The sequence below is a fragment of the Aspergillus eucalypticola genome (genome assembly GCF_003184535.1).
Source record: "Aspergillus eucalypticola CBS 122712 chromosome Unknown BO83scaffold_31, whole genome shotgun sequence".
NCBI classification, from domain to species: Eukaryota; Fungi; Ascomycota; class Eurotiomycetes; order Eurotiales; family Aspergillaceae; genus Aspergillus; species Aspergillus eucalypticola.
In genome coordinates this window covers 81,355-107,844 of record NW_020290305.1, presented here as the reverse complement: position 1 = coordinate 107,844, position 26,490 = coordinate 81,355, and the positions used below count along the sequence as shown (strand labels likewise).

The window sequence follows — 26,490 nt, the reverse complement described above, 5'->3', positions numbered from 1 at the left end:
ATTCTAACACAAAGTCTATCTCTGGCCTCTTCCTCTTGCTCAGGTCGTTGTTATCTCGACCAAATGTCGCCATAGTCACCCACCATGACCGCGACAACCGAGCTTCATCCTAACTCTTCATCCTCGCCCGCTGGGTATGAGCCCTCCGTGGCCTTTACCCTCACGCATGGCGAGATTACTGCCACGCTGTCTGTCAGTAGTGCGGTGGCTACCACGCTGCAGCCCTACCGCGCCAGCTGGCTGGCCGACGACACTATCTCTCCCCTCAGTCTAACGCTGTCCTTCCTCGGTCATTTGACCCGTCAAAAGGCCCCTGCTTCAGCAGTTCAGACAGCTATCAGGGCCTTTGAGTCTCAGTATCTGTCTGGCAACGACATTCATACGGCTGTCACCATCCTGCCCGACGCTCTTGGTGCCAAAAAGTCTGCCCTTCGAGACTACTATGCCTCCGCAGCCTATACCGGCCAGCCAATATCCAACTCACCCAGTGCCTTGTTTAAGTCCGCCCAGACAGGCACCTCCCGCGTCACAACCATCTTTGGCGGCCAAGGAACGGCCAATCCATCGTGCGTGCGCGAGTTGCGGTCTCTGTACACCACCTACCGCCCCATACTCATCCAGCTCATACAAGAGTGTGGCCCTGTCCTGTCTTCTCTCTCCCAGCGCCCGGAGACACAATCCTACTTTCGCGGTCGTTCTATTGACTTGGACACCTGGCTAGCCGGTGCAATAACCCTCAATGAGGACTATGTCAGCGCCGCGCCTGTCAGCCTGCCCATTCTAGGACTGTTCGATCTCGCCCACTACTGCATCATCTGCAATGTTTTGGGTCAGACCCCCGGACAAGTGGCCAACTCGATGCATTCCATCTCTGGCCATTCTCAGGGCATCGTTGTCGCCGCTGCTGTAGCTCGTGCTGACTCGTGGGCCTCGTTCTACGACAACGCCCGGCTAGCTGTGGAGCTGTTGTTCTGGATTGGCTTTGAGAGTCACCAAGATGCGCCTCGGTTGTTCATCGCGCCTGAGCTTATTGAGCAGACCAAAGAACAAGGGCATGGAGTCCCCTCGCCCATGCTTTCCGTTCGAGGACTGGAGCGGCCAGCACTGGAAAAGCTTCTCACTCAATGCAATCAGGTGCTCCCTGGGTCGCGCCAGCTGCATATTGCCCTCATCAACGCTCGCACCAACCACATTGTCGCAGGTCCCGCAGCGTCGCTGTGCGGTCTCAGCCACATCCTGGCCGAGTTGCAAGCCGCTGGGGAAAAGGATCAAACTCGCATCCCCTTCAGCCAACGCAAGCCTATGGTCACGCACTCGTTCCTCCCCATCAGCACTCCCTTCCATACACCCTACCTACAGACGGCCTCCCAGCGCATTAAGGAGCGACTGGCCGATCGAGCGTTTTCCGCAAACGAACTGCAGGTACCTGTTTTGCACACCGCTACGGGCGAGGATGTCCGAGTCAATCCTCACTCCAATGTTATTGAAGTCCTCGTGGATGCCATCACCACCGAGCCGGTCGACTTCCCCCGTCTGTTGGCCAACGCAACCACCACCCATTTTCTCATTCTCGGGGCCGGTCGCCTCAGCGAGCTAGTCAAGCAAATCAGACAGGGGTATGGCCAGCAGATAATCGCTGCCAGCGAGCTTAAGCCTTCCAGTGCCGACATCGGTAGCCAGGCAGACCTCTTTGCATCCACCCTCCGCCCGGCTCCTTCATCTTGGGCGGACGCATATCAGCCCCGCCTGGTGCAAACAGCCAACGGCCGGTTGATCCTCGACACAAAGCTCAGTCGTCTGCTGCAAGTACCACCGATCATGACCGCCGGTATGACGCCCACTACTGTGCCCTGGGACTTCGTGGCTGCTGTCATTAATGCCGGCTACTTTATTGAGTTGGCCGGCGGAGGCTACCACACCGAAGACGAGATGCGCGTCGCCATCGAGAAGATCGCTGCCGCCATTCCCGCTGGTCGTAGCATCACCTGCAACCTCATCTATGTCAATCCCAAGGCGATCGCTTGGCAGACACGGCTGATCCGCAAGCTCATCCGCCAGGGCGTGCCCATTGACGGGCTTACCATTGGCGCCGGTGTGCCATCGCTCGAAGTTGCCCGCGAATACATTGACGATCTTGGCATTAAGCACATCTCCTTCAAACCTGGATCAGTTGATGCCATCAATGCTGTGCTACAGATTGCTGATGATAGGCCAAACTTCCCCATCGGGCTCCAGTGGACAGGAGGCCGGGGAGGCGGCCATCACTCCTATGAGGACTTTCACGCGCCCATCTTTGCAACCTATGCAGATATTCGCAAGCGTGATAACATCTGTCTTGTCGCAGGCAGTGGCTTTGGTGCTGGAGACGATACCTACCCTTACCTGACCGGCCAGTGGTCAGTTGCTCGGGGTTATCCCGCCATGCCCTTTGACGGAATTCTGCTGGGCAGCCGCATGATGCTCTGTCGCGAAGCCCACACCAGTCCAGCAGTGAAGCAGCTGCTCGCCACCACACCTGGTGTTCCTGATGGCGAGTGGGAAAAGAGTTACAAGGGCAGCGCGGGCGGCATTATTACAGTTCGGTCGGAGATGGGCCAGCCTATCCACAAGGTCGCTACACGAGGGGTCCGGCTGTGGGCCGACTTTGATCAGACGCTGTTCCGCCACTCTCGTCCCAAGATGGTCGAGGAGCTGGCCAAACGCAAGACGGAGATCATTGCCCGTCTGAACAAGGATTATGCCAAACCCTGGTTTGGTCAGGATGCCCGTGGACAGCCGATAGCCCTGGCAGACATGACTTATGCCGGAGTACTGAGCCGCATGGTCGAGCTGATGTACGTGGCTCATCAGCAGCGCTGGATCCATCCGTCGTACAAGCGCTTGGTGTCAGATGTGGCGGTTCGCACCCTCGAACGAGTTGCTCCCTCTGTGGAACTGGACTTAGGACTGCTGGATGTACCAGCCAGTTTCCTGCAGGTGCTGACCGAGAAGTGTCCGGTAGCAGCCACGCAACGCCTGCATCCCGACGATGCGTCTTTCTTTCTGCGACGCTGCCAGGCGCGTGGACAGAAGCCTGTCAACTTCATTCCGGCTTTGGACGAGAACTTCGAATCCTGGTTCAAGAAGGATTCGCTGTGGCAGTCAGAAGATCTTGAAGCTGTCATAGGCAAGGACCCCGAGCGCGTGTGCATTCTGCATGGCCCTGTCGCTGTTCGCCATGCCACCGGCAAAGACGAGTCAGCTCAGGAGATTCTCGACGGCATCGCGACCTTTCACACCCACGCGGCTCTGCAGGAGTTCTACCATGGTGATCTCCAGCGAGTGCCTAAAGTTGCCGGTCCAGCTGTCGCTGATACCCATACTCAACCCGAAACTTCGTTTGAAGTGAGCTCGCTGGATCTGGTGACAGCCGAACCTTTTGGCTGGGTACGTGACCTCCTCGAGACACCTACGATCATCCGTGCTGGTATCCGGAAAAAGAACCCGTTCCGCAGCATCCTGGCCATAAAGCCAGGTCAGAAGTTGGTTGTCAAGCCCTCGGAGCAGCGCATTGTGCTCTGTGAGAGGAGCACGGAGCAGCCAGTAATCAGCATCCGCTGTGACACCACTAGGACCATCTTTGTAGACCTTCATCAGCCCAGCAGCTTTACCGCTGCCCCTGCAGTACTCTCGCTCCAGTACAAGGCTCGTTCCTCCGGATTGTCTCCAGCACTGGAGGAGATTGTTGACGGACGCAATGACCGCATCAAAACCTTCTACCGCAACCTTTGGCTGGGAGAATCGGCAGGTTCTACTAAGGATAGCCACTCTACCTTCCATGGACCTGAGATAACTCTCACTCACGACCTACTCGAGGACATGTACCAGACCTTGGGTCTCTCGCCGACGGGAATCAGACCGACATCCCTTCCCATGGACATCGCTATTGTGATCGCCTGGGAACCGCTAGTCGAGCCGCTCGTCTGCGCGGGGGTTGAAGGGGATCTTCTGCGTCTCGTGCACCGCTCCAACGACATCGAGTATGTGCCCTTCGCGACGCCTTTCCAGGTTGGAGATATCCTGCGCTCGAGTAGTCAGGTCCAGTCCATCACCATTGAGCCGACGGGCAAGTCGATCGTTGTGAAGGCCACCATTGAGCGGGCCGGTGAGCCCATCGCCTTCGTCACTTCCTCCTTCTTCATGCGCGGCACTTACACCGACTATGCTTCCTGCTTTGAACGCATCACCGAGCCTGAGACCTTGCTCGAAGTCTCAACTTCCGTAGATGAGGAGCTGCTCCGATCCCGACCGTGGCTTCAGCTGAATGAACCCGCGACCCCGATCGTCGGCAAGACGCTTTGCTTCCGACTAGAGACGTCCGTCACTTGGAAAGACCAAACAACCTTCCAGATACTTCAAACCAGTGGCACAGTCTCCCTCCGCTCATGGAATGGCAAGCAAACGCCCATCGGTCGGGTATCCTTCGAAGCTCGCGACGGCAAGGCCAACCCGGTGTCGGACTTCCTACGCCGACGTGGTCAGCCACTGGTCGTTCACAAGCCGCTCGATATTACTCAGGCACTGAACCAGACCTCTGAGGGCGTGCAGATTCCCGCGTCAAATGCGGGTTATAGCACCTTCTCCAAGGATTTCAATCCCATCCACATCTCGTCCGAGTTTGCGCAATATGTCGAGTTGCCTGGTACTATCACTCATGGCATGTACACTTCGGCTGTGGTGCGTGCAGTAGCTGAGCGCTGTGCAGCGCAGGGTGATTTGACGCGTTTCCGACGCTGGGCCTGCTCCTTTGTCGGCATGGTGCTGCCCAGTGACCGGCTTGATGTGCGCGTGCAGCACGTCGCCATGATTGAGGGACGGCTACTGTTAAATGTGACAGCCGTCAAGGCTGGTACGGATGAAGCAGTCATCCAGGCTGAGGCTGAGGTGGATCAGCCCTCGACGGTGTATGTCTTTACTGGACAGGGCAGCCAGTCACCGGGTATGGGGATGGGTCTGTACAAGTCCAGTGCGGCTGCTCGGGCCATCTGGGACGCAGCAGACAAGTTTTTTGTTGAGACTTACGGTAAGTGCATCTTTGTATCTCTAATATCTCATTCAGCAAGCTAATAACGGTTGCTAGGATGGTCGGTCCTTGAGCTCGTCCGCCAGAATCCAACCGCTTTGACGGTTCACTTCCGGGGCAAACGTGGACGCCAGATCAAGGCCAATTACATGGCCATGACCATCGATTCGTACAGGGCCGATGGAAGTGTGGTAAAGGAGCCTATTCTTCCGGAACTCACGCCGAAGTCCACTTCCTACACATTTGCGGATCCGCGGGGATTGGTGTTCTCGACGCAGTTCGCGCAGCCTCTAGTCTTGTTATTGGAACGTGCGGCGGTCGAGGATCTCCGGCAGCGGGGAGTTGTTCAGCAGGACGCAGCGTTTGCAGGACACTCCCTGGGCGAATATGGTGCGTTGGCGTCCTTTGGCGAATTCATGCCTTTCACGGATCTGCTGCGAGTGGTCTTCTATCGGGGTTTGGCCATGCAGGTGGCCATTGAGCGCGATGATCAGGGACGGACCAACTTCTCCATGGCGGCGGTAAACCCGGCTCGTGTAGGCAAGTGTGAGTATACCCTTACTGCTACTTTGTGTGGGAAGTGGATTCAGAGTGAATGCTGAAAATGCTTTAGTCTTGACGGAGAAGGCTTTGAGGCAGATTGTGTCGCAGATCGCCACGACAACGCACGCCCTACTCGAGATTGTCAACTTCAATGTCGACGGAGAGCAGTATGTGTGTGCTGGAACAGTGAGTCTCAATTCCTGTCAGATTATATAGGTATATTCGCTTATGATATCAGCTCGAGAACCTTCATGCCCTGGCCGCCATCACTGACACCATTGCGCGATCACCTACTGGGGCTGCCCTTGCCCGCGAATTCACTGATGCTGCCACGGTCGGTAATGCAGACCTTGCATCGACGAAGCTGGTAGAGCAATGCATTGCGGAAGCCCGCCAACTCCCAGCACCGGTGACCTTGAAGCGCAGCCTCGCTACAATTCCCCTGCAGGGCATTGATGTGCCCTTTCACTCGGCACACCTGCGGCCGGGAGTGGCCTCGTATCGCAACTTCTTGGAGGAACGTATTCCCAAGACTGAAGTGGATCCGCAGAAGCTGGTGGGCAAGTGGATTCCCAATGTTATGGGGACGCCGTTCTCGCTGAGTCGAGAGTATGTTGAGGGTGTCTATGAGCTGACGCAGAGTCCGATTTTGAAGGAAGTGCTGGCGAGATAGACGAAGAAACGAAGAGTTATTATTATGGTGTGGACCTTTATGTATATACGATAGATTGTCTTGACGATTCGTCTATGTTTATTTTGTCTTCTGGAAGTTCTAGCAGTTGCTTGCCGTATAACATACTAGGATTTTGCGATATAATTATAAACCGCTTCAATGATTAAGAGTACAGTCCAAGGAATTTCCTTGAAGCATGCACGTAGGTTGATAAAAGGACACACCACACGGGTATGGTCATGGTCATCTTTGGTTCTTGTAGATCTGCCTATCTTTCCATATGAATCATGTCCCCGGTGGTAAGGTTGTGCATCGTTCTTTATATCCTTTCCTGTTTTGCTGTTCCGCACCGCTTTCATTATATTGCTGCATTGAATTGTGCTAAGGCTATTTGGTAGTCTAATTAGCTCGGGGTGGTTCTGTTTGCAGATAGTACTGCTTGTGGTGACTGGGTGGAACATATATATATATATATATATTTTGGCTAGTACTAGGGGTCGACCCAACCAATGTTGATGTATCATTGTTCGCTTCAAAATCTCGGGGAACAGCATGCGTGTGAAAAGTACAGTAATCTTTTGCAGGGGGCAGTAGGTCCTCAATTCAGTGAAATGAATTGTATGGAGACATTACATTTTGGACCATGTAATGTGAAGGTGAAGAAGCAAATTGCCTAAACTGTCAATTACTTATGGCATAATATAGAAGCAAATAGCATGCACCAGCATCATTGGTCTAGTGGTAGAATTCATCGTTGCCATCGATGAGGCCCGTGTTCGATTCACGGATGATGCATTCCTTTTTTCTCCCATACTTTTTCGCCCCTTCATCCCCAGCTATCCATCTCCATTGCACTATCTATTTTTGCTATCTCGTATCTATCTACTCTACCACTATGTGTACTGTCAATGCATATCCAATCATCGGAAACCCTCAGACTGCCGCCCTGCAGCTCTCGGGCCTGCCGATCGCAACCCACCGTTGCAGCTCCCCCCCACTCCACGGCTCATCCTTTTTAAGACGTTTAGACCTGCTTATCTCGCTACTTTGTGTCTCTTGGATGGCTGTCTGGTTCAACGGTTATCCACAATTGATCAAGTGACTCTATTGCAGTGGAACGGCTACTCTGCACCTAACCCTTTTCTCTCGTCTGCCACTTCCCAGCCAACGGGGTCCCTTCTGGCTGTTGATACCGGAGGAGGACGCTATACATCTCGCACTTCTCTTGCTAGCTAGTTCGTTGGCAGCATCAGATTGGCCGGCCGAGCTTGACATGACTAACTACGGTTCGAAGTAGTGCAACGACCATCTCCTTAGCTCAGAATGACTGCTGAGAACGAATCATCCTGCCGGGATTTGGTGGTGATCGGGGGTCAGCCGAGGGCAATGACGAGCTACCTTGGAAGTGTATCGTTGACCTTGGTGGGAGGGGCAAACCAGAGGAGACCACGGAAAACGAAGTAAGGCAAGGTAAGGCAAGGCAATGCAAGAACCAAAGCACAGCCAGTGGAATCCACCCTCTGAGAGGGAGAAAGAGCAAAATTTCACAAGAGAAGGGCGATGATCCGCAGTCCATGCTCCAATGGGAGACCCGACGGAGAATTAACAACGCCCGGTTCCACTGCGAAAATGTCAGGCTGATTGATTGCCTTGGAGGGTCCCTCTTTTTTCCCTCTCTCTGTGTGTGTCCCAGACTCCCAGAGTCCCAGAACTCACTGGAATTACCCACTGTGGAAAAAGTGATGCTATCTCGGGACAATGAGGACCCTCTTGGCCCGAGCGTTTGCAGGCTGCAGAGATTGTCGCTGGGATCGTTGGCAGAAACTCTACTTCTCCTACAATGCTTTTTCATTATCTTGGAGGGGGAACTAAACTCTAACCTGCTAATAGACTTTGTATTGATACCCAGCCACAAATACTCAGTGATGCAGCAGCCGAGATAATCATGAATGACTAGGGATGGAGGCTAAAGAGCGATCGCACCATCTGCACTCATGGTATGACTTGAACCCTTCCCAAGTCCAAGCGATGGTAACGAGGGCAACCAGTACCGCCCACTTGGACAGTGTCAGTGCCCTCCATGTCTTTGCCGCGATCGCGATGGCATCGATTCCAATCAATTGTTATGCTTTCTCCCTCTCGGGCAGGTGGGGCCGTTGCGTAACTCGGAATTCTGATTGCATCGCGAAACCAAAATATTCCTAAGCAAAGTGAGTGATGGATGGATGGCTGGATGGCAGTGGAAGTGTAAATGTAGTAACTATCAAAAAGTTGTCGATCCTGCGGAGTCTATCTCCTCTCTCAAACTACTGTTGTACTACGACGTATACTTTCTAGTGCTGCCTGCCATATCGACCCCTCCTCCCTCCGATCATCATCCCTTTCTTGACTAGATAGTGTGGACTTGTTGACTGCCTAATCAATTGAAAACCGACTACTCTGTAGTCCGTCTTGATAGTCTTTCGTAGTCTTCAACACCACTCTGATCTGCTCGCCAGCCACCGAGACAGGCTATATTTTTCAAGGCATCTTAGCCCCTCTACGAACCTACTTTCGCCCGACAAGTAAACATAGAAAAATCAAAATTCAAAATATTCGCCCCCGCGGCGGACAGATGTTATTTTTTCTTTCGCATCTTCGGAGACAAAACATCGTCATATCTGCTGGTGGACATGCGTTGGCCCAATGAGAAAGACGGCCGGCAGCGCGTCGAGGATGAAGCGGTGAAGGGCACAGCGATGGAGATCCACATCGGGCAAGCCGTGGAGGTCAAGCTAAAAACCCTAACGGCACTAAGAAGACGCAGAATCCTCCATCCCAGCAAGCTAGTCCAGCTAATCCCAGCTAATGGACCCACGAACTGCTGTAGCCGCAAGACAGCTGCCCTTCCCTCGCCAATCAGCGTCTTTTCGGCCGCGTAGCTTGCATCCCGTCCACTCGGCAGCTTCTCAACTTTCTTCCTCTTCGTTTGCTTTTTCGTTGCGACTCATTGCTTTTCGGGGACCAGCTGGAGGTCCATGCTGTTTTCCCTTTCGATAAGGATGTGAAAAATTTTCTTGTTGGTCAGGCCATGACGCCGACGCCAATCTCGAGGGGTGAACAATCTTCTGCGCATGAGCCAGCGATCTCAAGTGCTATTAAAGACTCCATCTGGCTCCTCCTCGTCTCCCTCTTCCTCTCTTCCCTTTCTTCCTTTTCAACTTATCCCGCGTCGATCGCGTTGTGAATATTCTATCGTGACCGCATTGCTGGTCCTGTATCACTACTTTTATCCTCTTCCTTTTTTATAGTTCTGTTGTGAATCATCCCAATGTTCAAGCAGTACTCCCACATCTTGTCCCACAAGAGGCGTCGCAGCAGGGGAAGCACCATCAACCAAGTCCTCTCGGCCGCTCAGTCTGAGCCTGCATCTGAGGCTGCCACGGTCAGCGATCCTGTCGAAATATGGACGCACTCGCAGTTGCTGCCCGAGGATGATGAGCATCGCAAGGACTGCTTCACCACCCTGACCCCGCGCATTCACAAGTACGACCATGTCGCCCAGCGCGGCAGCGATCGCTTCGTCCAGGACCTGACGGCCGCTCTGAACCTGGATGAGCCCCAGACCAGCTACCTCTCCTCCCCCGTCGGCAACTATGCCAGCTTCCTCTACCCGGAGTGTCTGCCCGAACGTCTCGAGACTGTCGCGTACCTGACTGAACTCGGCAATCTGCATGATGGTATGTGAAACCCCCATTGCCATCTACTAGCATGGCCGAACCCACCTCTGACGTCTTAGGCAAACAACAAGGCAAGAAAACCGATGAATCCGCCGAGTCCCCCCGCGTCGCCGCCCGGAAACAACTACTAGAAAAGGCCATGTCGGAGCTGTCGGACAAGGACAAGGATGGCCACGAGATCATCGACTGCTACCGCAGTAACTGGCTGGTCACCCCGGAGGTCCCCACGGCCGAGAACTGCGCCAACCTCGACGACTATGTCGCCCGGAGACGCCTCAATGCGGGCATTGAGTAAGTCACCTTTTTCAATCGTGTGCTTGAATCATGAGATGCTAACGTGGATGTCAGCGTCTACTGGACCCTCATGGGCTTCGCGCATGGCACCCGTCTCGGAAAAGAAGACCAAGCGGTGGTGCGCGACGCTTTGGATGCCGCCGAGCGCACCATGTTCTTCACCAACGACTACTACAGCTGGCCCAAGGAAAAGCGCGTCTCCAAGAAGCGCCCCGTTGCCAACGTGATTCTCTTCCTCATGGAACACCAGAACATGTCTGAGGAAGACGCCGTCGCCAAGGCGAAGCAGCTGATTATCGACAACGAGCACGAGTTTGTCCGCCGTCGCGAGGCACTCTACCAGGCCAACTCGGACCTGGCACCTCAGCTGCGCAAATGGATGGAGGTGCTGGGCGCCTCCCTGGCTGGTATCCACTACTGGTGCAAGAATGCTCCGCGCTACGCAGTCCCCGAAACTGCCGAGGAGAGTGAAGAGGAGGAGTCGTCATCCGAGGAAGATGGCTCCGATGAGGAAGAATCTTCCTCTGACGAAGACACCGAAGACGACGAGGAAGAAGAAGAGGAAGAAAAGGCTGCGCCCGTTGAGGTGGTGCCGGAACCCGAAGAGAGTGAAGAAGCCGTGGAGGTGGCTGTCTGGACTCCCCTGGTCACCGAGGAGGAAACCCCCGACGTGCATCTGGATACCTCCGCCTTGCTGGCCCCATCCAGCTACGCCCGCTCTATTTCCCGCAACACCCTGCACAGCGACCTGCTCACTTCCCTGAATGCCTGGCTGCAGGTTCCCGCCCGCCCGTTGGCCTTCATTCGCCAGGTTATTACCGAGCTGCAGGATTCGACCGGCATGCTGGCCGACGTGCAGGACCAGGCCGCCCTGCGCGACCAGCGCACCCCGGCCCACCTGGTGTACGGACCCGCGCAGTGCATGAATAGTGCGGCGTACTTGTTTGTGCGCGCCGCCCGCATCGTCACCAGCCTCAACTGCCCCGGCATGCTGGATGGCCTGCTGCAGGAACTGGAGGCACATTTTGTCGGCCAGTCGTGGGAGCTGAACTGGCGCTTTTCGACCCACTGCCCCGGCGAGACCGAGTATCTGGCCATGGTGGACCAGAAGGCCGGCGCCAGCTTCCGTCTGCTGACGCGCCTCATGCAGGCTGCCAGCATGGGCGGCGCTACCCTGGACCTGGAGCCCTTCACCAAGGTGCTGGGTCGCCTGTCGCAGATCCGCCACGAGTATCTGGGTCTGCTGGAGTCCGCCGCTAGCGACCGGTCGTTTGGCGAGGACCTGGACCAGGCCAAGGTGACGTACCCCATCGTCCGGGCCTGCAACTTGGACCCTGCTGGTCGGGCGGTTATCTTTGGCATCTTCCGCCAGAAGCCGGCCGGCACGGTACTGCCCATTGAGAGCAAGCGGCAGATCGTGTCTCTGGTGCAGCAGACGGGGGCCCTGCAGGCCACCTACGACCTGATCCGGCAGCTGGGCCGCGAGGCCATGAACACGCTGAGCGAGTTGGAGACGGCGGCGGAGGAGCTGAATCCGTCGTTGCGCGCGGTGGTGAAGTCGCTGGCTGAGGTGCCGGCACCGGATCACCTGTAAAAAAAAAAATTCATACCTTTGATGGAGATGATGCGTGGTGGCTGATATGATGATGATGACGATGACGACGATGACACTCCTTGTTTTTCTAATGTCTACATGTCTACTTTTTCTTTGGCGTTTTTTGTGATGATGATTTATGAGACTTTCCTTGATGTACGGATATGAGACGATATGATTAATGATGACTATATTCAAGCACTCAGATGACTATTTTGTAAACGAGTAGAGAGCATCCTATCTGCAGTAAACAGTACTATAGTTACAACCTAAATATCATGAATTACAACGCAATCAACACCGACTTCAGCTCGGTCCAGTAGTCTGTGGCATACCGACTCAGCTCTCGTCCCTCTCCACTGCCCTTCCAGCCCCCAAATGGCATGTCAAACGCCATGGTCGGACTGGTGCAGTTGACCCCCACGGTGCCCGCCTCGAACTTCTTGGCCGCTCGCAGCGCTCGCGAGATATCCCGTGTGTAAACACTAGCGTACAGCCCGTACTCGGAGTCGTTAGCGCGCGCCATAACGTCTTCCTCGTCGGTGAAGGTGTTGACGGCCACCACGGGACCAAAGATCTCCTCCTTCATCAGACGCGACTCCTCTGGCACATCCTTCAGGATGGTTGGCTGCACAAAGTAACCTTTGTCGCCCTCGCGCGCACCACCCAAGTGCACCGAGATACCCTCCTGCTTCGCCAGATCCAGATAGCCCTGCACGCGCGCAAATTGGGCAGCATCGGCCTGCGGGCCGCGCGTGGTGCCCGGAATGAGCGGGTGACCACTCTTGCCCATCTCCGTCATGGTGGTCTTGAGCTGCTCAAGGAACTGAGAGGCAATGGCCTCGTGTACATAGACCCGCGAGCTGGCAACGCAGACCTGGCCGGAGTTGGTGAGGATGGACATGGCGGCAGCCGGCACGGCTTTGCTCAGATCGGCATCGTCCCAGATCACTAGCGGGGACTTGCCACCCAGCTCGAGCGTGACGCTCTTGAGGTTCGATTCGGCGGCCATCTTCTGGATGGCGCGACCCGTGGCAGTCGAGCCGGTGAAGGAGATCTTGCGGATCTCCATGTGACGGGCGATGGCCTCACCACAGGGGCGACCGAATCCGCTGAGCATATTGAAGACACCCGGAGGAAAGCCGGCTTCCTGGGCACAGCGAGCAGCCACCAGGCAACTCAGAGGGGCCTTTTCGGAAGACTTGATGACGATGGTGTTGCCGGTGACCAGGGCTGCGGCAGCCTTGAAGATCATGGTCACCACGGGGCCGTTCCAGGGGACAATAGCACCGCACACGCCAAAGGGTTGGCGCAAGCTGACATTAACGAAGCCAGGGGTGTTCAGGGAGGATTCGCCGGTGATATCTAGGGCCTTAGCGGCATATACCCGCACGAACTGGGCCATGAAACGACCGAAGTCTGGATTTTGGTAAAGAGTTAGGCATGTCTGTACAATAGGGATGACGAGGGGATGAGCTTACGGTCACTGTAAGCGGGCTTGCCCATGCAAATGGCATCAAGATAGGAGATCTCATCAGCGCATGCCTCCAACCGATCGGCCCATTTCTCCAGCAAGTGGGCTCGCTGCAGGGCTCCCGTTTCCGACCAGGCCGGGAAGGCAGCTTTGGCGGCCGCAACGGCGCGGTCAACATCCTCGGGACCGGCTTCATAGACCGAGGCACTGAGCTCCTCGGTAGCCGGGTTGTACAGGTCGAACTTGGACCCGGAGAGGGAGGGGACAAACTCGCCGTTAATGAAGAGGCGAGTCTCGATGTTCTCCCGCTGTCCGGGATGTTGGGGGATAGATTGAGACATGATGAGAACGACTGAATCGAGGAGAGTGAGATTAGAGGGTTGTGAGGACTGATAGTCAGGGTCAAAAGAGACATGGATGACGGGCTTTATATAAGCACTCAATGAATATTAGGCCACCTGCAGCAATGAGGGGTTGTAATGACTCGGTCTCAACACTAATGCAGTGGTGTAACCGATCCCTCCTATGAGAGAAACCCAGAGCGAAATCTCATCCCCGACGATCCTCACCCGTGGCTCCATGGAGAACGAGCTCTGACATTCCAGATGCTCTTGGATGCCGTCATGGGCTGAGGGTTGTTTGACTTTCTTTGAGAGAGCTTGACAGGGGCGATGCTACTGCTGACAGCCATGGCCCCGCAGGCTAACTAGTCACTAGTAACCAGTCGTAATTCCGCATGCGGGTTTAAGTTTGAAACAGCCGAAAATCTCGGCCCCAAGCTCCAGTATGCTGACGTTCCGGATGTATCTATGGCCTGGCTCGTTTCAAGTGGGGCGCTGAGGGCTGAAGGAGGTTGTTCGATTCAAATGGTATATATTCTTCGATGTGGGATTGAAACATAGACGAAATTACGATGGCCTTCATTATTCACAAGGAGAAACGGAATTTGTGCATCAAGGTCGCACGACCCAGCGGACACGAGGATCGCCTCCTGAGTATGTAGAGGAATGACAACCTGTCTGATGTCTCCTTGCGGTAGGGTCATCATGATCATTGCTGAATGTCATCCTGTCGTCCCCTCGACATGAATGGTGGAGATAAGATCGGATACCGGAGTTATCGTATCCGGGGATAATAGATGCTGTCTCCGATTATCCCATCAGGCTATAATATGGAGAGTTAAGAGATGAATGCCGATGAGGGTGTAAATGCTGCAGTGAGGAGACAGGGCTTGTATGTAGCCATCGTTGCTTCGTCAATGCCGATTATTAACCATATGTTTGGGGGTCCCATTACTGCGGAATTCCCTATTAGGCTAGCGGAGATCACCTTCCCGTTACGTGAAATATGTTCCGTGTAAACAAACAGTCCAAATTCCACAAACAAATTTTGACAAACATGACAAACATAGCAAACCAGATAAACCCACTCCCTACAAAGTAATATGGAAATATATCAAGGGGAATAGATGTGGGAAAGAGACCTACAAAAAGACTCCCGACATCTTCCTGAATTTCCAATCGGAATTTCTCTCGCGATGCATCTGTTAGTAAACCTATTTTACTTTCCTTACAGTTATGGCTGGCACACTGCCATCAGTCCTGCAGACCTTGCTGGGTGATTCACACTATTTCACCCCCCAGAGATCTTGTGTCTGCCACCATCACCACCATCACCAGCATGACATCGCCTCCATCGAAACCATGGACTCATGGGCCCAGCTCCGTCTTATGAAACACCTGCTCTGTGTTAGACGTCCTCGACAACCTCTTTTACCCTCCTTACTCCAGGGGATCGATCAGGCTCTGCTGGCAGAGCGTGCCAATCGCCTTCTTATTGACGCTGCTTCCATTCCAGCCCTTCCAACTCCATCATCATCGACACCATCAGAGCCTTTCCCTGCCACACTCCACCTGTGGCAAGGGGACATTACCACCTTGGATGGAGTCACCGCCATCACCAATCCGGCCAATGAGCAAATGCTGGGATGTTTCCAGCCGGCTCATCGATGCCTGGATAATGTCATCCACACCCGGGCAGGTCCCCGCTTGCGCGAAGAATGTTTCCAACAGATGGCTCAAGGTCAGCGCATTTTGCCTGTCGGCCAGGCTCGTGTCACCAAAGGCTACTGCCTGCCTGCCCCCTATGTGATTCACACCGTGGGCCCTCAGCTGGATGCCGAACAGCCTGTGCCTACCACGCACTAACGACAACAGCTGCAGCAATGCTACGAGGCCGTCCTGGACGTCGCAGAAGCCCTGCCCGCATCGGACCCTCAGGGTAAGACCATCGCTCTCTGTGGTATCTCGACCGGACTGTTTGCTTTCCCCGTGGAGGAGGCTGCATCTATTGCCGTTAGATCGGTACTCGACTGACTATGACTTACTCATATCAGACCCGCAGGCGATCCGCTACGTCGCCGAATTCATGCTGCAAACAGGCCTGCTCGGGCAGTTCAGCCAGGTTGAACTCGACCCTGAAGAGTCCGATCCCGGCCAGGAACACGTAGGCCTCAGGGCCATGGGGATAGGTGCCGAAGACGCTGGGTAAAAGGAACAATACACGCCCTGTTTGAGTCAGCAGGGAAGGTCAAACGAGCAGAAGGAACAGGCATGTTAGGAGCGAGATAATGGACGAAGAACGAAGGTGGTGGCTTACAGGCAGCTACGGCTGCAACACTCTTTTACAGTTACGTCTGCTTTTGTTGTTTAGTTGTGTTTAGCTACGACGACGACCTTCCTACGTCGTGGCTAGCGGTGTTTATGTTGCTTACATGTTTCTTTGTGTGTTTACGTGTGTTTACGTGTGTTTACGAGTGTTTACTGCGAGTTTGAGGGCATTGAGGGCGTTCGGGGCCATATTCTTTGCTTCAAACGGTGAAGCACCTGCATAGCTAGCATCTCACTACGCCGGCTCGATCGGGTATAAGAATATGAATTGAATTGAATTGAATTGGCTGCGGCGTCGTCAGCACACCTCCATCACCAACATCGTCTTCAACACTTTCACCGACACCGACACGGCCGTCTACCAACAGACACTCAAGGAACTGCACTATCCAGCTCCCTCCCTCGTGCCACCTCCCCAGGTCCGTGGATCTTCTCTTGACCAAGCCAAAGCTTGGCTGGCTGCTGCCGATACCATTGTTATCAGCTACGGAGCCGGCATCTCGGCAGCCACCGGACTCGACTATACCTCGACCACTCTGTTCGATCGTCATTTCCCGTCATTCAAGCAATACCAGCTGCGACGGCTCTATGACACCTTTGGCCGTACCAACCGCGATTGGCCATCCGAGAGCGTCCGGTGGGGATTCTACTTCTCCCATCTAGCCATGGTGCGTCGCTGGCCCCGCTCCTTCCTCTATACCTCCCTGTTAGAATGGCTGGCATCGCGTTTCTCACCCGATCGGGTTCACGTACGCATCTCCAATGCAGATGGACTGTTTGTAGCCCATGGATTGCCTGAAGCGCAACTCTCCACCCCCCAGGGCCAGTATGCCTTCTTGCAATGTCTAGAAAATTGCCGTCCGGATGCCGTCTTCCCATCTGCCCCCTACCTTGACGCTGTCCTGCCGCATCTGGATCCACACACCCAGGCCGTAACTGCGCAGGACAAGATTCCGACATGCCCCTTCTGTGGTGGCGCTATTCGATATGTGTTCGGGCAGGAAACTGGTTCAACGAGCGACCCTTCGCTCCCAGCGAAACGCGATGGCACCAGTTCTGTGAGGCCTTCCTCACGGATATGACACGAAACGTAGTCATTCTTGAGCTGGGAGTCGGCCTCTCCACACCAGGGGTGCTGCGGTGGGATAATGAGGAGCTAGTCGAACAGGGCGATGGACGTGTACGACTGGTGCGCGCAGGCTTGGGCGACGCTGTGCAGGTTCCTGGGGAGTTGGCTGCTGCGCAGCTGGTCACCAGCATAGAAGGGGACTTGCGGGATGTGGTTCGGGCCATCGTGGCTCCGTAGACTGGTCAGTTGATACGTAAATATGATATATCCACCCTGCTGGACTGGTCTCTCGCCGAACTTGAGTACTGTATGTGCTTGACCTGGTATATGCAGCGATGACCTAACTACTTCGTAGCTCGTGTTGGAAAAGTATGTGAGTTTTGCGGGATCGCAAAATTTAAAGGCGTTGGGGCCATGTTCTATTTCAGACGGTGAAGCACCTGCTCAGTTAGCGTCTTACATAGAGGGCTCTATCAGCAATAAGAACGGCAATTAATTTGACTGTATCCTTTTCGGGTACGGAAGTTCATTACTTGGCTACCTCATTGAGTTTCTACTATAGGTAATTCCTGACTCATGCAATGAACCTCCTTCGATAAGAATAAACACTGCCTAGGAAGTGTCGTTAAAGGCAATTCGTTCCAGCTCAGATTAAATTCATCGACCAATCTGCATCAGACACAATGTGGCTGTCGATGATTGGCTTTTGGCGCAACTTCCCGAGCAGCAATTATTGAGACCAGATCGACGCTGCGCTTCCCGATTAGGCCTTGGAAATAGTAGATATCCATTCGAACGGCGGCGTATGAAATACACCTGGCAATGAACGACACCTGGTACACCTCTACTTTATGCAGGCCCTCAATTATTGACATCTTCAACTGTTGGCACGACGCAGGATAACGAAAGATTTGAGCTGCCTACTGACATAATCAATCGGCAGTGATATTTACAGTACCCAGTTATGTGGAATGATGCCAGTATAAATCCATGGGCAGAACCCGCCTGATCACTACAGACCTCGGGGCAGTGTGTGCTCATCTCAACATCCAGGCGCGTCATGCCTCGCTACAGCCAGTGGTACACACCTCTTGCTTTGGGTCTGCTCTACAGCGGCCTAGCAGGGGCACTTTCTCACCATGCCCCAAGACAGATTGACCGAGAAATCCTGAAATTTCAGGTACCGAGCCTGGTCACCGCGGACTCATTGCACAACGTTCATTTGGACTTTCTGGACGACAGCTTTGAAGGGCACATCAAAGTGCTCTACGGCGACTGTCACACTGGCCTTGGGCATCATGAGATCGGTAACATTGTCATCGCGCGTGACGCCCATCCGGAGCGCTTCGTTTGGATCACCCCGGCCGATGCGCCCCATCTCCACTGTCTCCACGCTGTTTCCGGACCGACCCTGCTCGCTCGTTCTGACCCCATTCCGATTGCTACCCGCTTGGCTCGTCGGGAAAGCATCGCCAATGTGTCTGATGTGATGGGCCCTTGGTTTGACGGCGTTGCGTACATGCAAGGCAAGGAACCCGGCAAGGCCGTGGTGTCGGCAGCCAAGAACTCTTCCGTGGCCATCCTCGGCGGTGGTATCTCCGGACTCATGACGAGTCTGCTGCTCAACTCTGTCGGCATGACCAATTGGCATATTGTGGAGTCCACCCATCGGTTGGGTGGCCGCATTCGCACCCATTATATGAACAATTCGCGGCCCGATCAGTACCAATACCAGGAGTTGGGGCCTATGCGCTTTCCCATGAACATCACCTACGCCGATACCAACGAGACACTCCAAATTCAGGACATGCGGCTGGTCCTCCAGTTGGCCGATGTTCTCAATGAGCTTAATGCCGATGCTAATCCAGAGCTGCGAGTCAACTTTATTCCCTGGATCCAGAATAATCCTAATGTCCCGGCAGACACTGGCGGTGTTCGCCTGCCAGATGGCCGGATCCCCACTGTAGCCCAGGTTGCCGCCAACTCGTCGCTGGCATACACGCCGCCCCCCGCCAACGCCAGTGCGGTTGCGGACGCCAAAGCTCGGTACATGGAGTACGCTCAGACAGACAAGATCAGTAAGATCCGGGAGGTTGCTCGCAACATGTACCGCGCACACAAAGCGGCGTTGGAAGATGGGTTCTACCACTGGTCGGAGGCCGCATATATGCGGTACGCGCTGGGGGAGAATGCGGATGTCATTGACCTCGCCGCTGGCACGTCCAACAATCCAGTTTGGGATGGATTTTACGATGATGTCTACTTTGCAGCTACCGAATGGCGTACCATCGACCAGGGGGTGGAATCACTGGCACGGGCATTTCTACCGCACGTCACAGACAAAGCCACCCTCGGGCGGGCGGTGGCCGGGCTCTCGTACAACGAAAGCTCGGGCAAGATTGCCTACACCTGGCGCGACTCTCCGGTCCAGATCACCCCTGAGCGCAGCGAGGAATATGACTATGCCGTCGTGGCTGCACCCTTTACCAAAGTGCGCATGTGGGATTTGCCGCGATACTCGTCGATTCTGAGCCGGGCCATCTCCGAGACGAATTATGAACCCTCCTGCAAGCTCGCTCTGCTGTATGAAACCCGCTTCTGGGAGCACCAAGAACAGCCCATCTTCGGGGGCTGCGGCGAGGTGGACATTCCCGGGGTGCAATATGTATGCTATCCATCATTCAATCTGAATGGCACCGGTCCCGCGGCGGTTCTTGGGGCATATGCCGTCGGAAGCCCGGCGCGGAGTGTACAGGCATTGAAACCTGAGGACTATGTGGCACTGGCGCGGCGCAGCATGGTGGAGATCCATGGAGAGATTGCAGAGGAGCAATTCACAGGTATGATGGTCTATTTTGTATCTTGAGTCAAATTGAAGCTGATTGTCTTTATAGGAATTTCCCATGTTCACTGCTGGGAAACTGATGAACATCAGAACGGCGCATGGACACACCCCCTCGTTGGGCAGCAAGAGATTTTCCTGCCTGCCTACTACCAGACCGAGTTCCAGACGATATTTATTGGCGAGCATACCTCGTATACCCATGGCTGGATTGCCGCGGCTGTGGACTCCGCTGTGCGCGGCACTACCCAGCTATTGCTAGATCTGGGACTGGTGGATGAGGCCAAGGCGATTGTGCATGAGTGGATGGGTCGATGGATTGAATTGTGATTCTTGAGAATTGTAACATATACAGAAGCTCTCATGTGTACAATTATGAGAGGATAGTTTTCTTATCTGCAAAACCAGGCACATTGACATAGTGTCTGTGCTCGGATGATAGCAAATCGGGGGTCTCGGGCAGCACCGAACAGCCGATGGCGCCTCCGAAGTGCACGGTTATGCCCCGAAGGAGCAGTCGTAGGTCCCCCACTTTCCGACTGCCAACGCTGTAATCAACATGCCGGTCCTGTAGGGCGCCCTTAGAGGAGGTCTGTCTTTGTAGCGCCCGGTTTGTCTGGCCATGGAGGTTGGGGTCAGATGCGAGATTACATTTTCGTGAGGGAACATCAAGAATAATATCGCCCGGGCATTGCATATTCCGCGGATACGAACGAGAAGAACATTACTAGCGAACGAAACACATCTCTCGATTTGAAACTTATGTATAAAACCATTTACCCCCCTCACTACGGCCCTCCAAGCTGCCCCTGGCCTCGAGTCCGTTGCTGACTGATATACCTTCTCCACTGCATCCAAGTCAGCAAGACTACACTTTCGAATGAGCAATGGGAAGAGGCTAGTACTAACCATCGGATTAAAGAAGTAGACCGGAATCCCCAAGAGCAGAATGCCACCCACCACCCCCGCCAGAATCCCCATGGCGGCCGGATAACTGTACTTAGCCACCATCGGGTTCAAGCCATAGCTGACCCCAAATCCAATGATATTTTTCGTCCCCACGACAGTCACCAACGCCGGACCCGGGTTCTTCTCCCATGCCTCGGTGGCAAACGATGTCGTGCGGATGAGTGTCGAGACAAAAGCTACCTGGTAGAGTGTCCAGCCCATGAACGGCCCAGCCCAAGTGGCATTGCCACTAGCGGTGAACCCATACAAGATCAACGAGGCTACTGCGAAAAGCCCGGGGAAGATCAATAAGAGAAGATGGTGTTCGGGCTTATGAACACCTCCGGCGCGCCGGGCCAACCAGACAATGACACGGTCGCCCAAGATCCCCGCGTAGAGCATGCCGCCCAGCCCGCCAAATACACCCCCTAGGTTGATGAGGCCAATGCTGGCGGCGCTCCAGCCGTAATTATACTGCAAGACCGTGTCATAGGTAAGAGAGACACCGACGGATCCGCCTAGAATGACAGCGGAGAGAAGTGTGGCATAGATAATGCCGGGCGAGCTGAAGGTCTCCAGCATCTGCCACCAGGTGAGCAGAACGTTGCGTGCAGGGTGAGGGCAGGGGCGTGGCCAAGCGTTGAGCATCTGGCGGTAGGTCTTCTTGGGAGGCGTGTCGCCACCGAGGTCGGCGTAGAAATGACCCTCATCACTAGCAAGATATTCTTGGGTTTCTGGTACTGTTAGAACTCGAGTCACTCCATATTGGTCAGTAACGACAGCGTGATCGCCCAGGAAAATCGGTCGACGTTGGAACCGCGTTTCAAAACAGGCGAACACCACGAGGACGAGTCCGACGGCAACGGTTATAACAAACACCCAGTAAAACCAGCGCCAGCCCAGAGCTGCCACTTCGTACGAACTAGCTAGCGTCAGGAGACTCGTCACGATGTTTTGAGTGGCCCAGTAGATGCCGTAAATCGTGCCGCGCTGGTGGATGAAGGTCACCTCTGCCAACATCAAGGGGAGAAGCTATTGTCGGTTAGATCAGCAACAAAAATATAAGTACGACTGCCCACACCGATTCGGTCGCTCCTGTCGCGAAACCTAATAAGACACGCAGCCCGAAATGCTGGGCCCAGTTCTGCGACAAGGCACAACCAATCAATGAGCCCAGCAGAACGGTGTTGGCAATGAGCATCACTGGTCGACGCCCACAAACAAGGGCTAGCGGCAGGATTATATAGTTCCCTGACGTCGGTAAGTTGCTGGTGGTAACAGAACTGGGAAAGGTACCTTACCAATTCCCACAAACAGTGAAGGGAAAGTGGAGAGCCAGACAACCTGGTTGGTGCTGTGACCTTCTGCGCCATACATCTGAAAGAATACATCCAGGACTGAGCCCAGACCTCCAATGACGGAGAGTGACATGATAGCTGGGGAAATGAGCTTGACGGTCGTAATGGAAGAAAGAAAGACTCACAGAACCAACAGCAGCACACTACGATGCCTGTCTTCTCCCACAGCGCAAAGTTCAAGGGGTCATTGGGATCGTCACTTGGTACCGGGAGACGCTTAATGCGACCGGCCTCGTCCACCAGAACCTGGTCGGCATGCTCGATGCAGTCGACGGCGATCTTCTTGTCGGCCATGCTGCTAGACACTCCTGCTTGAATAACAAGCGGCTGCATCGCAGCGTGCTCTGGAGGGCTTTATAAACTCCCAGTCTATGTCCACTCCCCGAGCAGACTAAGCATGATCTGGAGAATGCGGGGGAAGATCTGGGGAATCCTGGACACGAGGCGGCGCCGAAAACATTAGCCCCGAAGGCATTAGATGCCGCCGAGCAGATGGTGTCCCATCGCTGGCATTGTTCGGCGGAACACTCCACACGAAGAGATCCCGTCGCAGGGCGTGGAGCAGATGAATATGATTTGAGACCCACTGCCAGAGGTGTATGTTAGCCTGCCATGATCAGTGAAGATCTGGGTGGTATAATGGTTCAAGACTTGAGGAGTGATTCGGGGCTGGGCCGTCACGCTCGGACGCTCGGGGCGCCCCGAGAGCTCTAGAATGGCCGAGGAAGATAAGGACACATGCACATCACCCCTACACAACGGGATGGATGTAATTTAAAGATTCTGAGTTATAAGATCCATAGCGCAGCAATTTCTTATGTACTTCAAAAATTGTTCTGCTGGTCTGCTGGTCTGCTGTCCTGCATCTGAAACCCCTCTCCCCTCCGTATCCATTTTCATCACTCAAGCTGTCCAGAAGTAATTTACTCCTCGGGCACAAGCAACCGATCGATATCAGGACCTACTCGGAAAATATTAGTTAGCGACATCTACGCCCATCTTCTACGCGACGAGACATACCGTATTCCTCCTCATAGGCGCTGAAGGTGATGATATTGTCATCGCCGCTCTCTAGTTGGGCGTTCAGCACCGACGTGGCCGGCGTGTTTCCATTATCGGACGGCAGGAATGCCAAAATCTGCGACTTGCCGTTCACTGTAACGGTGGCGTAGCGCTGGGTAGAATCCCCGTTCTCATACCGCACCTGAATGGTGGTTGTGGTCGACGCGTCACTGGAGATGTTACGCATCTCAAGAGTCCCATTGTCGGACCCTCCAATCCAGCCAACAGACTCGTCGCCCGAGCAGCCGCTGCACGAGATAACCTTCGCTCCGTTGGACAGGACGCTGGTGGATGCTTCAGCTTCGGGGTCGGTTTCGTCGCCCCCGGACGACCAGGTGCCATCTGCGGAGGGGATCCAGTTGGAGCTATCAACCTGTCGGTCGCTGTTAGTGGGATAAATCAATAGTTTGTTTCGCATGAGAATCTGACCAAGGTCGCGTTGGTCCCACTCAATGTCAAGGGTAGCCAAATGTATGTCGAAGCCATCAGATTCGATGAGACCCAGCGGTCACCCATGTACCTGCCGTCGTCAGTACAAGAGTATACTCACTTCTCCAGCCATGCTCACATCACGCTCTTCCCAACCTGCATCACAAAGGTGGTCTGGGAGTCATAGGTGTCCGTCCCCGCCGTTGCAAAGTCACTCCAATCACTCCATGTGCCATTGAGGTCTGTGGAACTGGTGTACTTGTTATCATTGGCAGCTAAATGAGATGTCAGTAGTCTCACAGGATCCTATTGTTTCCGGATTCCACGTACACCATCCTAAACATCGTCAGTGAGGCATTCAAGAGGGGGAATCTCGAAATATCTAACCAGTCAATTGCGAACCGAACATGAAATAGACCCCATCCTGCTTATAGATGGCCGGTGCCTCGTAATGCTCTGGGAACAGATGAGTAGTATAAGTTACATTGAGGTAGTCGTCAGTCAATCTGTCAATCCGCAAGCCGTTCGGACGCTGTGAGGTTAGCTTATTTCTGCGTACCGGAACATCTGGTGCTCGGCTTACATCCTCAGAAAGCAAATAGGCCGTTCCGTTGTCATCTTTGTACAGACCAATATCGCGCGACTGATGGCCCAGCGGCTGGAAAGAACCACTGGATCCCGATATGAGTTTGTCTCCTGCGGTATGACAACGGGCCGAATGCTCACAGATAATCGTACTGCCCGCAGACGCTTGAGGAGGTGGCTACCCCCGTTTTCGCCTCGCCATAGGAGCTATCGTCAATGTGCATCCACATCACATACGTGGAGGTGTCATCGTTGTAGATGATCTTAGGCCGCTCCACGACACGGTCGGGGCCCAGGTCTCCACTGCTCTGCAAGGAGAGCAATTCACCCTCAAACGTCCACTCGACCAAGTTCTAGAAAGCATCGTCAGACACGTGTGCATGCTACAAGTTACCCAATCGGATATGACGCACAGTGCTGGAGTAACAGTTGATGGACTGGAAGGCGCTTCCGTTTAGGTGGTTCTCTCCGGCCCAGTAGTACGTGTCGTCCACTTCAATAATGCCTGAAAATAACAGAATGAGAGATGTCCGAACGGGTATTTTGGGTTTGCATCTGGATTTATGAAGCACCTACCACCTCCATGAGCTTGAATATGCTGGTTTGTCCCCGCGGCAGTCCATGTCGCGCCCGGAACCTGTCCCGGTTAGTTCTCGGAGGTCTCTAACTACAGCAGGACAGGCACACACAATCTGTAATGATGCAGTCGCAACATTGGCGATTGCCACAGAAGCAAGAAGGACCTGCGCTAACATGATGCTAAGAGTCGATATCAGGCAAGAAGCAGTATACAAACATGAAAAGGTATCGCATCGCCAGGGGCAAGCAGGTCAGGAAGTGACTAGGAATATGTACATGATGTGGATGAGGGGATTGAGTGGATCGGGTGATTGGGGGAGAAATCCCCTGCCCGATACTATATTGCTGACGGTGCCACCTCAACCGTGTCTCATATTTCTTCAAGGATCCTGGCTGGCTTTGCTGCAGGATCTGCATTCTTTTTGGGATTTGCTCCGGTGGAGGTTGAAACCCCGCCCGTGAGTCCGATGATCCTTTCCGAGTCCGACTCTTTCCCACTCAGCTGCAAGGAACAGGCCACTTCTCCATCCACTCTACTGTTGACCTTAAAGATCGCTCTCTCAACCCTGGTCGCGGTTCTGTTGATGCAATTTGCAAGCCTGAACCCCACCAATGTGACCGTGGACGGAGTACAATCGTTGACAGCCCAAACAAGTCCACTTGTAGGGTGACATTGTTCACCATGCCCCCCCACCTCCCCCCAATTCGTTTCCAATCTACATCTGCGGAATTGAGAAGATAATACTGGCGAGCTCGGTGATCTCCTCAACACCAAGACTTTTGAGGCTTCGAAGAATTTCGTCGGTCATGGTGGAGGAAAGCCCTTTCTTATCGCGAGAGTAGATGTCAATGCCGGCTGGGGTGAAGATAGTTTTGGCAAAGTAGGTGACCAGCCATTGATTGTCTTCTTCCAGAGTCTGGCCAAAGCCGAGGCATTCCCAGTGCGAGCTCGCGATCATCAGCCAACCCCTGCCGCGCCAGTCCCAGGCCCCTTGGTTCCCCGGAGTCGGGGTGTCCACGCCATGAACTGACTTGATCTTCTCTGACCCGATGACCTGATATCGGACTAGGTCGTCAATCCTGACCATACCGGAGGAATCCGGCGGAAGCAACTGATAAGTGATGTTGACATTACACTTGCCCTTCCAGAGCGGCAGACTGGAGTGTGTGACATGCCAGGTGCCAAGCAGGAAGTCATTGGTCGGAGGCACACACTTACGACCCCGGTTGGCATAAATTCTTGGGAGTCCGATAATGATGGAAGAAGCCATGGTTGGGCTCAATGTCGCGTGGGGTTCGCGATCATGAGCTGACGAGGGGAAAAGAAAAAGGGGGGTTGGGTTGATTGGTGAGGCAAATTCCAATCCATCCCGCAAATTGCTTACTTAACCGTACAGCATGCCATTCATCAGTATGATATGATATACTATTTCTTCACCTCCCGCAGTCTAGTGTATCAGCTACTAAATTGAAGCTCCCACTCTGGTGTAGCGGACTTTATACAACCATATCGGAATTGGGTATCTAAGCCATTATCACGGCCACTGCATGCAATAACTTCCCACATGAACATGCCCTTCATGATGCTCG

The 26,490-nt window shown here is 54.1% G+C and overlaps 8 protein-coding genes and 1 non-coding gene across 9 annotated transcripts; 5 read left to right on the top strand and 4 right to left on the bottom strand.

The window, feature by feature from the left end:
• Window positions 1-84: 84 nt before the first annotated feature.
• On the top strand, window positions 85-6,291 carry BO83DRAFT_455282 (fatty acid synthase subunit beta; the record flags this gene model as incomplete). Its single annotated transcript, XM_025537019.1, has 5 exons — window positions 85-412; window positions 455-5,062; window positions 5,120-5,608; window positions 5,676-5,791; window positions 5,844-6,291. The coding sequence occupies 5 exons, from the start codon at window positions 85-87 to the stop codon at window positions 6,276-6,278; spliced, it is 5,976 nt and encodes a 1,991-aa protein (XP_025383816.1). The 3' UTR covers window positions 6,279-6,291.
• Window positions 6,292-7,002: 711 nt separating this feature from the next.
• On the top strand, window positions 7,003-7,073 carry BO83DRAFT_t240. The gene has a single exon. It is a non-coding gene; the product is annotated as a tRNA-Gly (tRNA).
• A 2,515-nt stretch (window positions 7,074-9,588) lies between these two features.
• Window positions 9,589-11,885, top strand: BO83DRAFT_411346 (geranylgeranyl pyrophosphate synthase; the record flags this gene model as incomplete). The annotated part of the gene is made up of 3 exons (XM_025534303.1): window positions 9,589-9,997; window positions 10,057-10,288; window positions 10,346-11,885. 3 exons carry the CDS (start codon window positions 9,589-9,591, stop codon window positions 11,883-11,885), a joined length of 2,181 nt encoding a protein of 726 aa, XP_025383815.1.
• A 205-nt stretch (window positions 11,886-12,090) lies between these two features.
• Window positions 12,091-13,979, bottom strand: BO83DRAFT_369254 (aldehyde dehydrogenase family protein). The gene is made up of 2 exons (XM_025529851.1): window positions 13,367-13,979; window positions 12,091-13,304 (listed from the first exon to the last, which is right to left on the bottom strand). Exons 1-2 carry the CDS (start codon window positions 13,698-13,700, stop codon window positions 12,169-12,171), a joined length of 1,470 nt encoding a protein of 489 aa, XP_025383814.1. The 5' UTR covers window positions 13,701-13,979; the 3' UTR covers window positions 12,091-12,168.
• A 957-nt stretch (window positions 13,980-14,936) lies between these two features.
• Window positions 14,937-17,334, top strand: BO83DRAFT_411344 (A1pp-domain-containing protein; the record flags this gene model as incomplete). The annotated part of the gene is made up of 4 exons (XM_025534302.1): window positions 14,937-15,548; window positions 15,576-15,722; window positions 16,331-17,000; window positions 17,030-17,334. The coding sequence occupies 4 exons, from the start codon at window positions 14,937-14,939 to the stop codon at window positions 17,332-17,334; spliced, it is 1,734 nt and encodes a 577-aa protein (XP_025383813.1).
• Window positions 17,335-18,157: 823 nt separating this feature from the next.
• On the top strand, window positions 18,158-20,292 carry BO83DRAFT_369251 (flavin monoamine oxidase family protein; the record flags this gene model as incomplete). Its single annotated transcript, XM_025529850.1, has 2 exons — window positions 18,158-19,937; window positions 19,992-20,292. The coding sequence occupies 2 exons, from the start codon at window positions 18,158-18,160 to the stop codon at window positions 20,267-20,269; spliced, it is 2,058 nt and encodes a 685-aa protein (XP_025383812.1). The 3' UTR covers window positions 20,270-20,292.
• A 435-nt stretch (window positions 20,293-20,727) lies between these two features.
• Window positions 20,728-22,539, bottom strand: BO83DRAFT_322386 (MFS general substrate transporter; the record flags this gene model as incomplete). Its single annotated transcript, XM_025527894.1, has 5 exons — window positions 20,728-20,787; window positions 20,849-21,919; window positions 21,969-22,138; window positions 22,189-22,323; window positions 22,371-22,539. 5 exons carry the CDS (start codon window positions 22,537-22,539, stop codon window positions 20,728-20,730), a joined length of 1,605 nt encoding a protein of 534 aa, XP_025383811.1.
• A 494-nt stretch (window positions 22,540-23,033) lies between these two features.
• Window positions 23,034-25,221, bottom strand: BO83DRAFT_140577 (glycosyl hydrolase family 43 protein). The gene is made up of 11 exons (XM_025526168.1): window positions 25,011-25,221; window positions 24,898-24,958; window positions 24,735-24,826; window positions 24,463-24,674; window positions 24,320-24,407; window positions 24,124-24,268; window positions 24,067-24,072; window positions 23,876-24,011; window positions 23,737-23,827; window positions 23,266-23,680; window positions 23,034-23,206 (listed from the first exon to the last, which is right to left on the bottom strand). Exons 1-11 carry the CDS (start codon window positions 25,074-25,076, stop codon window positions 23,169-23,171), a joined length of 1,350 nt encoding a protein of 449 aa, XP_025383810.1. The 5' UTR covers window positions 25,077-25,221; the 3' UTR covers window positions 23,034-23,168.
• Window positions 25,222-25,489: 268 nt separating this feature from the next.
• BO83DRAFT_140590 (uncharacterized protein) lies at window positions 25,490-26,227 on the bottom strand. Its single transcript, XM_025526169.1, has one exon. The coding sequence runs from the start codon at window positions 26,169-26,171 to the stop codon at window positions 25,617-25,619; it is 555 nt and encodes a 184-aa protein (XP_025383809.1). The 5' UTR covers window positions 26,172-26,227; the 3' UTR covers window positions 25,490-25,616.
• Between the last annotated feature and the right edge of the window lie 263 nt (window positions 26,228-26,490).

Bases quoted from the DNA above. Each gene is read 5' to 3' on its own strand.
- BO83DRAFT_369254 (XM_025529851.1), bottom strand. From the start codon at position 13,700: ATGTCTCAATCTATCCCCCAACATCCCGGACAGCGGGAGAACATCGAG. The intron at 13,305-13,366 runs GTAAGCTCATCC...ACCAAAATCCAG, and splicing joins CAAGCCCGCTTACAGTGACC to ACTTCGGTCGTTTCATGGCC.
- BO83DRAFT_140577 (XM_025526168.1), bottom strand. From the start codon at position 25,076: ATGTTAGCGCAGGTCCTTCTTGCTTCTGTGGCAATCGCCAATGTTGCG. The intron at 24,675-24,734 runs GTGCGTCATATC...GATGCTTTCTAG, and splicing joins TCAACTGTTACTCCAGCACT to AACTTGGTCGAGTGGACGTT. The intron at 23,681-23,736 runs GTCAGATTCTCA...AGCGACCGACAG, and splicing joins GTGGGACCAACGCGACCTTG to GTTGATAGCTCCAACTGGAT.
- BO83DRAFT_140590 (XM_025526169.1), bottom strand. From the start codon at position 26,171: ATGGCTTCTTCCATCATTATCGGACTCCCAAGAATTTATGCCAACCGG.